General features: G+C 45.0%; 1 protein-coding gene and 1 long non-coding RNA gene across 8 annotated transcripts in view; one reads left to right on the plus strand and one right to left on the minus strand.

Moving 5' to 3' along the window:
- Positions 1-14,268, minus strand: part of ETV5 (ETS variant transcription factor 5) — a 57,363-nt gene extending 43,095 nt beyond the window's left edge. For 3 of the 7 annotated variants that reach the window (XM_081571400.1, XM_081571395.1, XM_081571392.1), the window contains exons 1-5: positions 14,120-14,268; positions 10,912-11,029; positions 10,703-10,790; positions 10,522-10,569; positions 10,378-10,428 (exon numbers count right to left, since the gene is read on the minus strand). Coding sequence is in view for 6 of the 7 variants with exons in the window: in XM_081571395.1 (XP_081427521.1) it covers positions 10,378-10,428; positions 10,522-10,569; positions 10,703-10,790; positions 10,912-10,956 (232 nt within the window). In the remaining variant the exon portion in view is untranslated. Of the gene's footprint in view, positions 1-10,377; positions 10,429-10,521; positions 10,570-10,702; positions 10,791-10,911; positions 11,710-12,347; positions 12,861-13,669; positions 13,853-14,119 lie in introns of those variants that run through there. The other 4 variants (XM_081571391.1, XM_081571390.1, XM_081571393.1 and 1 more) reach the window with 3 other exon arrangements.
- A 362-nt stretch (positions 14,269-14,630) lies between these two features.
- Positions 14,631-15,711, plus strand: LOC145538764 (uncharacterized). Its single transcript, XR_014077230.1, has 2 exons — positions 14,631-14,699; positions 15,116-15,711. It is a non-coding gene; the product is annotated as an uncharacterized LOC145538764 (long non-coding RNA).
- Positions 15,712-16,378: the final 667 nt, after the last annotated feature.

The raw sequence follows: 16,378 nt of genomic DNA on the forward strand, positions 1-16,378 counted from the left end.
GAGAAGGGGTCCTCAAGGCCATCTATTTACCTCTTCTGTTGCAAGGGGCTGAAAATTCTGGGAGAGGCTGGGAAGAGGTCAAAGTGATGGGCCTAAGCACAGGGAAGCCTGAATGGCCAAGTAGTCCCCAAGGGACACCTGTGGGCCAGGGGTGAATCTGCCAGGGTAGAGAGGTTGCTGCTCATGTCTTTGGTTATCGACTAGCAGGACCAGTTTCTACCTGGAATTTAGGATATTGGCCTTATCCTTTCTTCACCTCTACTAGTACTAACAGTAATGACAGGTGATTTTTTTTTTCTTCAAGGGTTTCTATTCTAAGTCTGGCTAAAATAGACAGAAAAAGACTCTTTAATACTTTTTTCTCCTCCCAAAAGAAGTGGTCATGTTATTAAGAGGAACCCACCTTGGATGAATGTACTAAATCAGGAATGTTCTGACTCACAGAAGGGAACGGCAGGTCAGAAAGAGGACCTATTACTGAACAGTTACATGTCCTCAGCACAAAACTGCATCTTTCAGATAGTCATTTCTAAACAGAAAACGGGTGTTCTCAAATAGGGAAGATAATCTAATGCCAGTGGTAGTAGACAGGTTGGTTTTTTTGACCTAGATGAACTAGTTTCAGATTTACTTCCTTCAAGTTCACACTCTTGCCACACTTTTTTAGCATTGTTCTTGAAACAGCTTGAATTTGTGTGGTTCCTTTTCTTCCAGCAAATCATTTATCCTAACAATTTAGGGCTGTTATTTTAGAATTCCGAAAATGGAAACCCAGAGGCCTTGAAGAGTTAGAAATGAAAGGGAGAAAAAGGAGCTTAGAAAAGAAGAGGGCCAACTCTGACTGAAGTAGGGCTTGCATATTAGTAGATTCAGGGCTCTGCCATCAGAGAATGTTGCACAGTATGTGTATTCTAATTGCATCAGAGTGTCACATCCCCAAACTCTGGGCTGTGGAGAAACCAATATGATAGACAACTTCTTTAACTTTCACCATCAAGAGAGAGGCCTAGAGAGAGCCCTGTTCTCCCAGCTCTGCTGGAGGTGATAGGCTGACCTCCCCCACTGTGGGCTTTCCGTCAGCCACAGCAGACTCTACCATGAGGGGCTGCTCACAATGGAACACACCGTCAGGAAAGGGGGAAACAGGGCAATCCTCCTGAATAGAGAAAAAATGCAAAACAAGCCTTCTTTAACAGCCCTTCTATAATTTATTCCCAATTCATTTAATTCTCATCCAAACTAGCATTAAAGCAGCAACAATACTTGAAGTGGGATTTAATCACTGTGGAAAATTTTACCTTCAAGTTTAAAATTCATCTTAAAAATGTGACAGGAGGAAACTCAAACCCTAAGGAAAGTGGCTTCCCCTCCAAGAGAACCATTCCCCTCTATCTACAGCTTTGCTGCTCCTAAAGGCAGAAACACATCAAGTGTGTCAAGAGTGCCTACACTGTGACTTGACCCCTAGCACAGAGTCTTACTGGGGTACAGCGTTAGCTGCACAAAATCTAGAGGCAGCCTGGGAAGACTTGGCTAGTGTATGCATTTTAAAAGAAGAATCAGAAAATGAAAAATGGCCCTAGCTTTTTTTTTTTTCTATTCATCCCTAAGGTCATCCCAAGGACTCTTAGAACTAATGTTAGACTTACCTCCCTGCAGGCTGGAGGATGGTGTTGGGGGCTGCTGAACAACAGGGCAGGGAGGGAACAGAACAGAGTGGTGGTGTGCAAAACACATTTCCCCAAGGGTTGGCTGCGTGCAGGGAAGGATGCTGTGGCTCAGGCAGAAGTGAAGAAACAAAAGACAGGGGTTCTCTGCTTTTGGACACTGAGAGCCTAAGAGAAACTGGTTGCTTCTTGCTTCAACAGGAATGGAAATTGAGAAGCAGGGACTATGTTTAATATGTCAAAATACAGACTACAGTAAAGCCCTATGCTGCTTTCTCCTTATTCCCCAAGAAATAAAGATTTCAAGGCTGGTGGGGAAGGAAAGAAAAGGAAGCTGGGGAGGAGCAGAAATGTTCTGACTCTGAGGGTACCCCCAGCACAGTGACATGATCACCACTGAATTATTCTCTACTAAAATTCAGATTAGGAAACGCGGGGTAGCCTTCCAGGATCTGGTCTTTACTGTGGGCAGCTGAGTAGAAGAGACATCTCCTCTCTCCTTCTATTCTACCTTTTCTATGGGAAAAGTATAAAAGACCCTCATTAAGTGCCCTTTCAGGCAATTACAAAGCATTTCCAGGCACTCGGCTGAAAAGTGTTTATGTAAGCTAAGTCCTCTTCAGCCCCTCTGGAGAAGCCGCACAAACATCAGCATCCTCTTACACAGCAGATATCTAGGGTTACCTCCTGAGAGGTTTCAAACTCTCACAAAAGGACAGTCTGCCCAGGCCTGTTCTTTTTTTTAATAGGGAAAGGAAGACATCCTTGGAAAACCAATTTATAGCAAGGGAAATATTTCAGAAAAAAAATCCTTACAGCAAAACACAAATGCAAATAGCCTCGTTAGGTTGTGAGGATGAAGAGCAGGAACTAAGAGATCTTAGTTGAAAACCCTGAGAAAATGGCACTGGATCATTACTATCAAGTTTTGTTTTGGTTTTTAATGGACTGTCCTTTATGCTTATTAGACAGCCATGGTCTAGCCCACACAGTCTTTTTGGGGGTGGGGGTTGTCTGTGAGCTGTTAGCCAAGAGCCTGGGAGATGTTTAGGGTGGGCAATACTGAGGCAAGTGTATCCCTAGAGGCTGGCCTAGTTTTGGAGTGAGGAGGCCACTCTGATTTGGGGGTTCATCAGAGGCTGGGTTCATTCTAGCACTTCTGAGATGTTCATTTGACGAGGCAAGGCATTTGACTGCCCAGTGGAAGGATTCACCTGAGGAGCAGTCTGGGAAGGGTCACTTTAAAATGGTATGTTTCCAGCCACAGTGGGAAACTAAATGGGAGAGAGACTGCCAAGGAGTAGAGAAGTTATAGCTGGGTCCTCGCATGTTAAAAGGTACATGTGAGTGTTGCGGCAGGCAAACACCCCACCAGTTCTTCAGGACTTGAATAAAGACTGGAGAAGGGGAGGCAGGAATCTTCAGTGGAGAGATAAAGCCACAGCCCCAAGGGAACCAAGAGATAAAAGGGTAATATCCTCAGATCAAGTCTCAACACCTCTCTCTCCAGGGAAGCTAAACCACCCTCTCCTATTATCACTCCCTTTAGACAGCTTCAGTCTAAAATGAGAGACAAAGGGGTGGGGGCAGATCGGAGGGTCAGTAGCAGCCCTTCAGTCTAAGCCCAGGCCACCAGCCTGGTAGTTGGAGGGTTAAAAATCAGCACTTAAAAGAAAACTCAAACCCTGTTAAGCCCAGGCTCGAAGAACAGGGAGCAGCAGGGAAGCCAAAGGAAACTAATTTTGGAGGTTCTCCAACCTGCCAATCACAAGCATATTTCTAACAGTCCCAGTGTTGTTTGAGTTGGTTGTTTTTCCACAGGCTGCACAATGGGGTCTGGTTATTCATTGAAAAAGTCTGCAAGGGAGCCCCGCCCTCCATTCACAACCAATTTGGAATGCTCCATTCAGGCAAGGGGGGTGGGGAACTCAGCAGCTCAGCTCACTGGGGCAGACAGAGCATAGCCCAGCTGTCGCCGCAGGGACGCTTGCTCGCCCAGCGCTCAGTGTTTATGTAAGAAATTCAGACACTGCAGGCGCCTGCCTGCTCCACACTCTCCCTAAGACTCAGATGGCTGAGACCCTGGCTGAAATCCGCAAGGGTGTGCAAGTCAGCTCCAAGTGAGGTCGGCAAGTGCCCTCTGGCAAAAGGAATCTATCTTGCGCTGCCCACTTCAGACACTGACTGTAGCTACCAGCTGAAACAGACTTCAGCGGTATTTCTCCTGCCCCCAGGGGTGAGCTGGTTTGCATTAGAGGACAGCTCTATGGAAGCCAGCCTTTCCAGACTCCTTGCTTTTCCATTCCAATAACAGTATCGGGAGCCACCTGGTTTCCTCCCCAAGGGAGTGGGTCTCTGGAGACACTCACTACAGGAGTCTGGTTGCAAAGGGGGGAGGGGTCAAGCTACCTATTATGAACAGTTTCACAGTTCCTTTTCCCGGCTTTGCATCCGGCCTGAAAGGTTTATAATACCCCCACTGAATGCTCATGAGACATCAAAAGAGAAGAGAAGATCTATAGTCGCAGGGTGAAACCTACTCCAAGGGCAACACAAAGTACAAGGCTAAAAACTGGTTGGGTTTCTGTTCTTTTCAAACCTTCAATAATCACCCTAAGGAAGATGTTATGAAGCCAGTCTAGTGTAGACTTCATTTCAAGGGAAGAATATGCTATTTCAGGAAAACCAGATCCAGGGGATAAATTTTAGCACATGGGTTTTCCCTCTTTTTCATAACATACTGGACTATTTTCAAATGTCTTATGTGGACCCCTTCTCACTGCCTGCCCCACTGCCACAAGCCAGTGAACTCACATGGTTGACCACTGGAAGCATTTCTCTGAATCTAACTAACCAGATTCCTCATTCAGTGCCTTGGCTGCTCTGCAGAGCAGTCTGAAGTTCTTGGCCTTTTTAATAGCTAGATCTTATCCTGCTCCCTGGAATCTTCACCCTCAGCTGCAGCTTTTGTCTAGATGCCTCCTCCAGTTAGGCAGGGGAGCCTCTTTGCTAGGCAGGGCCCCTTTATGAAGGGACTCTTCTCAACTGTAACATCTGAGTTTCTGAGTTGCAGGTCCACTGTCATTTACCTGCCAAACTCAAAGGTGGACTTAACCTTTTGGTTACACACACACTCATGTGCGCACCCACCCAGACACACTAGAGGCCTAGTGTCTTTGTGTCTCCTTTATTTTAAGCTGAGTCTTTTACAGGAATGGGACAATGATAGAAACTGACGACCAAAGCCTCTGTTAAATGAGCTTGATGAGTTCACAAAATGAATTTTTAAAAAAGAAACCTAATCCGGTACTGGCATCAGCATGCCTGGCGCTTGTCCAAGAGCTCGGAGCTGCAACATGACAAGATTCCGAGCTCCTTGGATTGCAAGTGGAGAAGCGCTATGTGCCAGGGCACAGATGGGGCCCAGGCTGCCTCAAGGGCAGCCATGTGCCCGAGGGGGGCTGTCAGCCTCTGAGCCCAGATGAGCTTTATCACAATTAAAACCCCAGAAACATGTGGTGGAACCGTCTCTGGGTAGAGGATTACACATCCAACTTTACCCCACCCCACCAGTGGTAATGCTTTTTCTAGGACTGAAGTTGAAACAGTGATACTAGATGGGTGAAATGGCAGATAATAGAAATTCTCAGCTTTATCAGACTACCCATGTCTTAATCTTAAGGCAGAAGAATGCTGAAAAACGGGACAGACTGTAATTCCGTGATGCTGGGATTTGGTACCTCTGGAATCTACAAAAGTGATCTGCCCAGCAGACACAGGTGTAATTTTCTATCACAAGTCTTTTGCACCAAACATGGAAGACTGGAAAGGTTACTGGGTTTTATTAGAGGATTGAGAGCAGAGAGACATAGAAGAGGAAGAGAAAAAGTCTGTTGTTTTTAATAAGCCTAACTGAATTAAAGTTAGATGAAAACAGATTTTGTGTAAACACATGGCTCGGTTCAATAAATAAGAATGCTAGGGCTTTGGTTCTTAGGAATCCTGCATTATAAGGATTTTGGAGGCTATCAAGGATAGGATTTCAAATCATTTAGCCCTTTCTCAGTGGTAAGGTAGGGAGTGGGCTAGCTAACAAAGACATTGAAAGGTTTGTAAAACTTGGAGTCAAATAACTCTAGCTTTCCTGCTCTTGATTTAGCTCTCTCGTTTCTTCTCTCTACCTTCAGAGCTATAGGCTCTGGAAAAGGATTAAATAAGAGCCTCAACTCCCTCAAGCCTCTTATTTTTAAAGTGCCTACTGTTGTCTTTTTCACCTTGTGTTAAGAAAAACTTTAGGATGCTCCTTTCATATAGAAATGGCCCAAGAACAGAAAGCAAGTAAGTAAATGGAGAGTTTCCTACAGCATGTCTGGGGCCAAAATGACTGCCCTCTCCCAAAGGAAGGCACCCCTCCCCCCACCACATCAACCTCCTGAGCAGTAAAGAAAAAAAAAAAATCCAGATGAATAATCTCATATTGAAATGGGATTCAGATCAATATACTTTAGGTTCAAGGGCTGCCATAACAGTTAATCCTATTTCCCCAGCCATCTATTGCAATGTCTTTATGAAAAGTTGATTTTATCAGTTAATTAGCCAGTCTTAGGAAATTACCCTTACTTCCTCCAGTCAGTCCATTCTTTTTGAAGCACAGATCTAAAAAGAACACTTCAAGGGGAAAACACGGCTATTTGGATTTTAAGACCATTCTTTAAACTATATTTGTTTAGAGATCATGTTTTAAAAAAGATTTTACCGTGCCTTCTCCTCAATGTAAAATATTTTAGTTCTTCAAAATGCTGACAGGTGTAACAGTCACAATATCACACTGAAACAAATGAGTGAAATTTTACAAAGTCAAAACTTAAATCTGCATTTTAAAATGCCATGTATATATGCTAGAATCTAGTAATACCTAGTTTCCCTGAGGGCTCAGCGGTCAAGAATCCACCTGCAATGCAGGAGACGTGGGTTCAATCCCTGGGTCAGGAAAAGTCCCTGGAAGAGGAAATGGCAACCCACTTCCGTATTTTTGCCTGGGAAATCCTACGGACAGAGGAGACTGGTGGGCTACAGTCCATGGGTCCCAAAGAATCAGACTGAAAAAAGAGAGTAATACCCTAAGATGCCCAAACAATCAGTTCAGAAAACTGAATATTAAGATATCCAAACAAACAGTTCAGAAAACTGAATTATCAACTCCCACCCCTAACCCAACACTAAGCACTTTGATTTTCCATTGTTATCCTCAGTTTTGATTTGCAGCTAATTCTGTAAAATGTAGTACACACCTATTTACTGGCCCAGATTCCGTGGCTTGGCAGCTCTGTGTGTTACTGCACATGTAGCTAAACACATTTATAACATACAGGATACATAGTGTGTACACACACAAATGTTGGAACACATGTCAGTTTTCCAATTTTTCTGTTTTATCATTTCTCTTTCTTCCAAATCCTATGCAAAAAACTCAAAGCTCCAAGGTACTGAATAGGTTTCTTGGGACTGTAGAATGAAGAGAACTATTGGTTAGACTGGGCAGCCCACCCTCAACCAGGCTTTCCTGAGGGCCAGCTCCAGGCATCTGAAATCATGAGGGAGCCTCTGAATGTGACAGTGCCCTTGGCTCTGCAGCTTTGTGAGAGCTTCTTTAAGGATAGGATTTTATATACTTTTCCTCCCTCATTTCATGTAACCCCTCCCATTTGCCCCTAATCACCAGTGTGTCTCTAGCTGTCTGGACCTTATATTATCCCCTTAATAAAATGAAAGGGTTAGGCAAGACCATCCCTAAAAGGGACTTGTAGCTCAAACAATCTGGGATCTTCAGGGTTATTTATCAGGATCAAGGGACAATGGATGGCAAATGCAGAACCCCTATGTCTATAGGTGGCACTTTTATTCCCTTGAACATGACCTTTAAGAGATTCTAGGGGGGATACTTAACTAACTTCTGTATTTGTGAAGTAAGGGGAAATCTATACAACTAGAAGTAGGCTGGGCATTTCTATAAGACTTAAGAAATGTCTCACCTCTCTTTTAACTCTTAAGAACAGTGGTTTCATTTATTAAAAAAAAAAAACACTTATGAATGGATGCCTATGGGTAGGAACCCAAATCTGGAAAATATAAATAAATCTCTTTAGATGATGAGCTGATAGCGTTTACCAAAAAAAGTAAGCCATCATCTTCAAACATGACCTTCTAAAATAAGTTACCCACATTACTCGGTATTTCTTTTTCTCTCACATACATACAAAAACTCTCACATACAACATGGAAAACTAGTCAACAGTAACAGGAAAGCAGACTACTACTCATGGCAGGTCACATAAGAGTATTTGTTGCAAATGTTTCAGCCACCCTAGGGGAAGGATTTGCTTTACAGGGCAAGTGCAAGTTTGGTTTCCAGTTCATTGATCCAGTGATTTAAACCAGTTTGTAAGATTTCATTAAATTTGCATGAGCTTCTCCTACTTCCCTGGAACAGTGAGGGCTCTTCCAGAAGAGGGCTGGAGTCAAAGCTGATCCTAAATAGGAGATTGTGAGATGCACTCACAGATAAAGGGTCTGCCCAGCCCTGGGCTCTGCCAACTCCTATGAGTCTACAGTGCCTGCCTCAACTGCAGTGAAAAGTCACACATATAACAGCAAGGAGAAATAGTTTAAGAATACACCTCCCCACATCTGTGTTCCTGCCTAACTTCTGTTTGAACCTATCCTTCTTTCGGCTCCATCTCTATAAAGAAGAGTGAGAGAGTGGGGGATAATTCTCAAAGACTCTCTGAGGCTACTCAAACATCTGCTTTATCCTTAAAAGACAGAAAACCCCAACCTTAAGAAGTTAAAGCAAAAAGCAAACAAAGAAACACATCACACTTGGTAAGCAGAAACATCTCCCAAAGCAGCTCCATTTTACGTATGGCACTTTAAAAAACTTAGCACATTCTATTTGCCAAGCAGGAATTATTTCTAAGGAGCCAGAACACATTTATTGATTCCTTTACTGAAGCCTCTTCCTGCAGATAAATATCTATCCAAATATCCTGTCTGCTGACATCTTTCTCTAAGGAACCTACCTCTGCTTGAGCACATGAAATCTATCTGAATGCAGTCATCTCACCTCCTTTCTAACTCTTTTGGGTTATAGAGAAACAAACAAAAGTGTCATAAAAGCATTTCAAAGAACCTCTGCCAAGAAAGCCTCCCAAACAGACTGCAGTTTATGCTGCTCTGAGCAAGAACTGGAAAGGCTGGGCCAAACTATCAACACAGAACAAAGTAGGTTACAATCCTGTCTTTTATCTTGCAAACACGTGCGCGCGCGCGCGCGCGCACACACACACACACACACACACACACACACACACACACACTTACACACTTTACGTTATCTTTCTTTCGCCCTTCAGTGGCACGTTTCCCAATCATTTGAAAGCAATCAGAGGGCAATAATTAACATGCATTTACTTTCCTATAGAAAACATCCACAGCAAGCTGTGACAAAGCTAAGGTAACCCTGCATCTGTGAGTTACAGTTTGTTCCCTTTTAAAGTTTCCTAGCATCTCCCCATGAATATGAGGCCTATCATTAAAGAATGTTTAGCTGGTACCTCTTGCCTTTCATGTATTGATTTAGAACACACAGCTTTTACTTAGATCCAAAGATACCCTCTCTCCCAGTGGCATTTTTACATACACACACACAAGATAAGACAAAGCTGGGAAAAATGTGTTGGTGCAAAATGAGAAATCAAATCCTTGCCTGGCTCAGGTGCTTGCTATTATAAACTATGACTAAGACACAAATTTTTCTATGATGCAACTCTCAAGAGGCAGCATTTTCTCCAGGCCTCTCTTCTAAACCTGCTCATTCGCCAGTGACTAATGCTCTCTAGAGCTGCCCTGTGCTGCTCAAATTTCATCAGCCAGCTTTGTCCTTGATAGCTCTGCCTGGACCATAAAAGCTCCTAGACCTGTTGAGGACAGCCCCCAAAAGATCAGTGCAAAGCTAACTGTGCCCTTGCCAGCACCCTAGAGCCGTCTTCTGAGCTTCCATGGCATTTCTTATCTCAGTGATGTGAGCCCTTAAAGATCATTTTAAGTAAAGGTTTTTACTCTTCTCTGAATGATAGTCTTGACACAACTACATGAAAAATAAGTGTAAATCAGGTCACTCTGTGACCATTTTTTGGTCAACTTCGAGCTAGAAAAGAAATTTACAACATGTTGGGTGAAGCCACAATTAACTAGAATCTTCCATTAACTATTTTCAGTACCTTTAAACGAAAAAAAAATGTCAGGCTCATGATTTCTGTCAAGGACTTAATTTATAAAAACCCCAAAAAACCACTGGAAGAGAATGTCTGATTAATGGATGCTTGGTCCAGTAACTTATATATAACTTTAGTTAACTTCAGAATTAGGATTTTTTGAGCTTGAAGTTTTACAAAATTCTTTAGGCAAAAATTTTAAGATAAAATCATATTTGGTAAACCTTACCTGCAATAAAATAAAAGCACTTTAGAAATAACTTCAGTAAGGAATGAAACAAGAGTTTGGAGAGGGGGTTAACTCTGAATTATTAAAAGAAACCAAACACATACCAGTGTCCAAAGAGGCTGGCTACAGCTGAAAAGTATTCTAGACACGGATGATCGAGGACCAAACACTCTCAGAACACATGTGCCACCACCAGAAAGGTACTTACAGTTATCAGACTGAAAATCTGGGACAAACTGTTCGTCATCAGGAACTTGTGCTAGAAAAGAGATTTTTATTTTAGATCTTTAAGTTTTATTAAAAAGCACAGTAAAATGTTTTATGTGCAAAACAGAACAGCCAAGAAACTTGCCTTCAGCTAACCAAGCCTCTTGAAGTTGACTGAGATCCTGAAACAACTCTGGAATTGAAAACAGAAGACACCAGAATGAGGAGAATTCTCCTAGGGGGAAGAGGGAAGAAGCTGGCTGTGTGCTGCAGTTTTCACAGGGAGCCACACGAACAAGCCACAACAGAGGAGAGAGCTGCACTACCTTCAGAATCGTGAGCCAGATCTGTGTCCAAAAACTTCCTCTTTCTGTCAATCACAGGCCGCCCTCTACTCTCCTCTGACCGAGATTTCTGAAAGAGGCCAATAGACAGTTAAGAGGTAAGTGTAGTAAAGGGGCCCAAAGGGGGCTGTGCCATAAGACTCACGTTCGAAGAAGGAAGAAAAAACAAACCAAAAGCCACATAAACTTACCCCTGGGACCATAAAAGGGACTTGTTGATCATAAAACCCATCCATGGTGCTTCCAACGTCTCTAATATCACTTTGGAAGGTCTCAGCATTGAGCAATTTCTGGGGGGAAGGGGTCCTCCTGTAACGGGAATTTGGGAGATTTTATTTTAGCCCAGGTGAGGGGAAAGAAATGAAGTGATTTTATATTGCTTGTTCTTTTAGCAATGTTCTTTTCTATGGGAAATCACTCACTTTCTCTGAGGTACTTAAAGACCACCACTCAAGGTGTAAGCTTTATAGACTAACCTGGGCTTGATTAAGGGCATCAAAGATTCATGGCGTACTTAGTGCCAAATCGACTCACCTAGTCATTCTTTTAATCTTTTTTATTTAATCATTAAGATTATAGGTTTACTACCATTTGTCTCCTACCAAAAAAAAAGAACCTTATTTTCATTTAAAAAGATGATTTCAAGATTCTCTCTGTAAGAAGATTCCCCAGGGTGTTTGTTGTTAGGGTTTTTTTTTTTTAAGCAATTTAATTTTTGATAGTACAGTGACAGGAAGTAGAGAAACTGGGTTTAAGCAATCCAAATTATTTGCAATTAAGAATCTGACATACATAGTGCTTCTAAAAGTATTTTGTAGGTCAGTGGTAAAAAACTATATTAGTTCCAGGAATACAAGGATCCAGAGATATACTTATCTTCAGATACAACTCTTCATTAAAACTTAAATCTTTTGTCCAAACAGGTATAGTGTTCGTAATGTCACAGATATCTCCATGGCAACTCACAAAGAAAGCTGTAATGTTTCCAACTTTTAAAAGAATAAAATAGCTAAGAAAACTAATGCATAAAGTTAACTAAATTCCATTGCACATATTTTAAATGCATCTCTACAACAGATCTTTAAAAATCATTAAAAGTAAAAGTTTCATGGAAAGAAAAATCTGTTCATTATAGCGAAATCAATTTTTCTTACATGATTTAGAAAATTAAACTGTTTCAGCACTGTCAAGTATTGGGTTTTGGAAAGAGAGGCTGGGGATCCAAATGGACAGCAGGGAACTGTTTCTAATTTGGGAGGTATAAAGTAACAATGTCAGGAAGGTACCATTCTTCAAATAAAAATTCAGTTAGGTCAATAAAATGGGAGAAATATTAATTTCACTCACCCCAGCTCTAAGCAATTCAAAATAATTAAGGATAAATCTTTTTAACTAGTAGACAAATTTTAAATAGGGAACTTTTTCTCAGTGGGCAATGGCATCCAATTTGTTTTTCACACTGTGTGAAGCATATCAGATTTTTGTATGTTAATATACAAGGAAACCCTTTACCGCCAGCCTCCTCTCCGCACCTTAGTCCAAGTAATAAGATATTTTCAAAGTCAGAGGGAGAGGAGCAAAACTACACACTTCATAACTTCCTAGAAAAACACTCCAGGTAGCTTGCCTGCATGCCTTCCAAACAGCGCTAAAAAGTTCAACATAAAGTTTTCTTCCCAAATGTCATCAACCCGTAAACAAAATCCGAGAGGGCATCAGCAGCTAGTTGAAGGGCAAGAAAACGATTTCTCTGTAGCCTTCAAAAATTTGTCAGTTTAAATAAATCATGGCCTTAGAAATTCTGTAAACGTCTACAAGAGAAGTGGACAACGGGTAGGAGATCGGAGGGGGAGATATTTTCAGAGATTCACGATGAAATACGACGCAAAAATACTTCACCACGAAGAGCAAAAATAATTTTTAAAAAATTAAAGAAGATGTTATAAGCAAACCCAAAAGAGGAGATATCGAAGATCTTTAAAGCAGCTCTCCAAGTTCAAGGGCTAGAAAAATCGCGTTCAAAGTATACGTATTTTTTTAGGCTTGAAGGGAAAGCTCGAGTTCATCCAGGAGTTTAGACCACTTCCTTTGTGCCCCCCCAACCCCCACCTCCCGGAACCCCCAGGAAAAACTTCAACACAGCGTAGCGGCGCGATCGAGGCCCCTCCCCCGCGGCGCGCAGCGGGCCCGGTTTTATGAATGAGAGAGCGAGCCGCGGCCGCCACATCAGGTAAAGGCTGTAACTGGATCCCTCGCACTGGGCCCCATTCACAAAACAAGACACACTTCCACCCAATTCCCAGCCTTCTCCATTCATGAAAACTCCTTCAGATGAGCCCCCGCCCCCACTCCCAACGCAAGCCCTGCCTCCGACGCAGGCCCCTCACCCCAGCGTTTTAGGAAGAAAGCTCAATGCTTCATTCACAAAAAAAGGAAAGAAAAAAAAAAAGCCGCAGGGAGCAGCGAGCCAACGAAAGAAACCCGCTTCATTCATAAAGTCACCCACATTCACAAAAACGAGCTGCGGCGCCGGGAGCTACCAACCGCCTCCAATCCTTCCCCCACCCCAAAACCCTTCCAGACATCTCTCTTTGGCACCCGTCCTCAATCAGGAGTTCGGCTCCCCCCAAGAGGTCCCCTACCCTCTGAAAATTCGGTCAGATCCCAAATCCAGCTCGAAGCTCCAACATCTCTCCATCCCCCTCCGCACCCATCTTTTTCTTTTCCACCATCCCCAGGCCGCGGTTCTGATATTCCCCGATTTCTCCAGAATCGCCGGCAACCTGACGCCCTCAGTCTGCTGGGGGTGGGATGGGGGAATTGGGTGTCCGCTTTCCACAACCTGAAACTTGCAAGGCCTGCATAAGTTCCTGGCCGACCCCCAACACCACACGCTGCACATGCCTATGTCACTTAACCCCTCCTGGTACTGGGGTGGGGGTGCATCACCTCTCAAACATTCCCCCTAAGCTGCTTTCGGCCTCCTCCTCCCCACTGCAAAGATCTGCGGAGTGCCTCTTCTCGCGAGCCTCCAAGTCCCCTCGAGGTTCTCAGATCTCCAGAGACTGTAAAGACCGCAACTCCGCACCCCTCCATCCCCACCCGGGAGCCCCCGCACCTCGCGCTCCCGCCGGCCTCCCCCGCGACGTGCGGAAACCCGTTCTCCTCGAGCTCCGGAACCGTTAGCCGCCCCCGTCCGACGCCTCCCAGGAACCGAACCGGACCGGGCCCCGGGAGGGGAGGGGGAGGTCAGCTCCGCGAGGGAGGGGGGCCCAACCTCGATTTAAAAAGTGCACCCAGACTTTGAGGATTCTGAATCAGCCAGTGAACTCTAGCCAGCTGGGCCCTTCCTGGACACCCCCCTCCGAAGCCCCCGTTGTCCACTTGACGCCCCCTCACCTGAGGCGGCGGCTCTCCTCCCCTTGCAGCGGCCCCGGGGCGCAGGCGCGCTCACGCACGCGCGCACCGGGCCTGGGAGCCTAGGCTAATGGCTGGGCCGAACCGCTCCGGGGACACTGAACCGCTCCGCGCACCAGCGGCTGGACTCTGCGCCGCAGCTGCCAACCAGGCTGGAGCGTTGGCCCGGCCCCCGGCGGCCTGCCGCTCCGCCCTCTGCTATTGGCCCGCGGCTGTAGCCCAGCCGCGTTCCCATTGGCCCGAGGCCGCTCCAGCGGCTGTCCATCGCTTCTTGTTTACCCTGTCTGCGGGCAAATCCAGCCAAGCCGCCCCATCAACTCCGGTTTCCATTGGTCAACAGAGCGTCCCTCCCTACCCCTCAGGGGTCTGTTTTGCATAATTTATGCAGTGGGGACCATTGACCAATCAGCTCAGGCTTGTTTATATAATGAATAGAAGGACGTTTTTCATTCATAAAAAACGCGACCTGAGGGGGAAGCTTAGCTGAGTCAGTACTTAAAGGGGCAGAGAGCCTCGAGGAGCCGCCGTTCCTTCCTCGCAGCTCTCTAAACTTTTTACTGAGGTTTGGCTCTTTCCCCTTTCCCATTCACTCCTACTTCTCTCCCCCATAACCCCCACTCCCAGCAACACCCCCGCCAGGATAGGGCTATTGGGCGCCAGTCGTTCGCAGCTGCAGAACCAAGAGAAGTTATCATTTTAGGATTCAGGCGAGAGGAATCCGTCATTCCACCCAGAAAGAAACTCGCTGACCGACCTGGGCGTTCGGCCCACAGAAACACAGAAAACGGAAACCGAGCCCTCTAATCTTAGTTACCTTTAAGAGAGGCCTTAATTTCCTTTAACTAGGTTTCCAGTGGGGGAAGAATAAGCAGTATCTTCCTTTTAAAATCTGAGCTCTCAAACAGATTTTAGTTACTATTTTATACTGACAGGCCAAGGCCCAACCAAATCTCGATTTCTCCCCACGTTTAATTGCAGTCTATAACAGCCGGAGTGGGTTTTAGGACCCGAGATGAGAGAGAGTCGGCCGCTCAAAGAAATCCTCTCCAGAGACGACGCCAATCAGTCAGCCGACCTAGAAACGTAAATCCCTCCGAAAGGGGCTTACAGAGTTAGATCGCCTGCCTCCCTCCTGGGGCTGCTGTTTTCCATTTAAGTGTTGAATGCAAGATGGTGTATTTGCGAATTAGATCCCGTGCAGCTGGGAACGATGAGAAGCTACTCTGCTTGCCAAACGACCGGGCACTAACTGCAATTGCTGAGATTCTTAACAGAGTGTTCCAGGAAACAAATAAGCAACCCTCTCCCCTCTCCGCCCCCTCTGTCCCCTCCTGTGAAGGCCGTGGGGCGGCTCTTTACTCTCCCAGGATCCTGGGGCTTGTGAGGGAGTCTTTCTGTTCTCGTTTGTGTGCCCTGCCATTCACCCCGTGTGCCAGGGGTGGAGAGGAAAGAAGCCAAATATCAAGAGAGAGCCCCTAATAAAAGGGGGCCCTAGCCAACTCTGGGGCTGCCTCCTACCACCATGGGGACTGGAGTGTGGATTTTAGAGGAAAAAAATTTTTTTTAAGTCAAAATTTGCCCACTTTCTTTTCTGCTTCCACTTAGGTTCTTGTTAGTCACACAGTCGTGTCCCACTCTTTGAGGTCCTGTGGACTGTAGCGCGCCAGGCTCTGCTGTCCATGGGATTCTCCATGTAAGAACACTGGAGTGGGTTGCTATACTTTCCTCCAGGGGATCTTCCTGACCCAGGGACCAAACCTGGGTCTCCTGCATTGCAGGCAGATTCTTTACCATACGAACCACCAGGGAAGACTTGGTCTGCCGTTTATAGCCAAGGAAGATTGGAATTCACCAAGGGAAACCTGTAATTCCTAGGCCCAGTGCTGACAAGGCATGAACCTTTGCAAAAGAGTGGGATGGGCATGAGTGGGCGGGTGGGAAAGTGCTCTGAACTTTTAGCAAGCAGTTCCATGATATCTAGGGCTTCCCGGATAACTCAGTTCGTAAAGAATCCACCTGCAATGCAGGAGACCCTGGTTTGATTTCTGGGTGGGGAAGATCTGCTGGAAGATTTCTGGGTCGGGAAGAAGAAATAGGCTACCCACTCTAGTATTCTTGAGCTTCGCTTGTGGCTCAGTTGGTGAAGAATCTGCCCGCAATGCAGAAGACCTGAGTTCAATTTCTGAGTTGGAAAGATCCCCTGGAGAAGGGAAAGGCTATCCATTCCAGTATTCTGGCCTG

Source organism: Giraffa tippelskirchi, chromosome 2, assembly GCF_054371585.1.
Source record: "Giraffa tippelskirchi isolate mGirTip1 chromosome 2, T2T-mGirTip1v1.2.pri, whole genome shotgun sequence".
NCBI classification, from domain to species: Eukaryota; Metazoa; Chordata; class Mammalia; order Artiodactyla; family Giraffidae; genus Giraffa; species Giraffa tippelskirchi.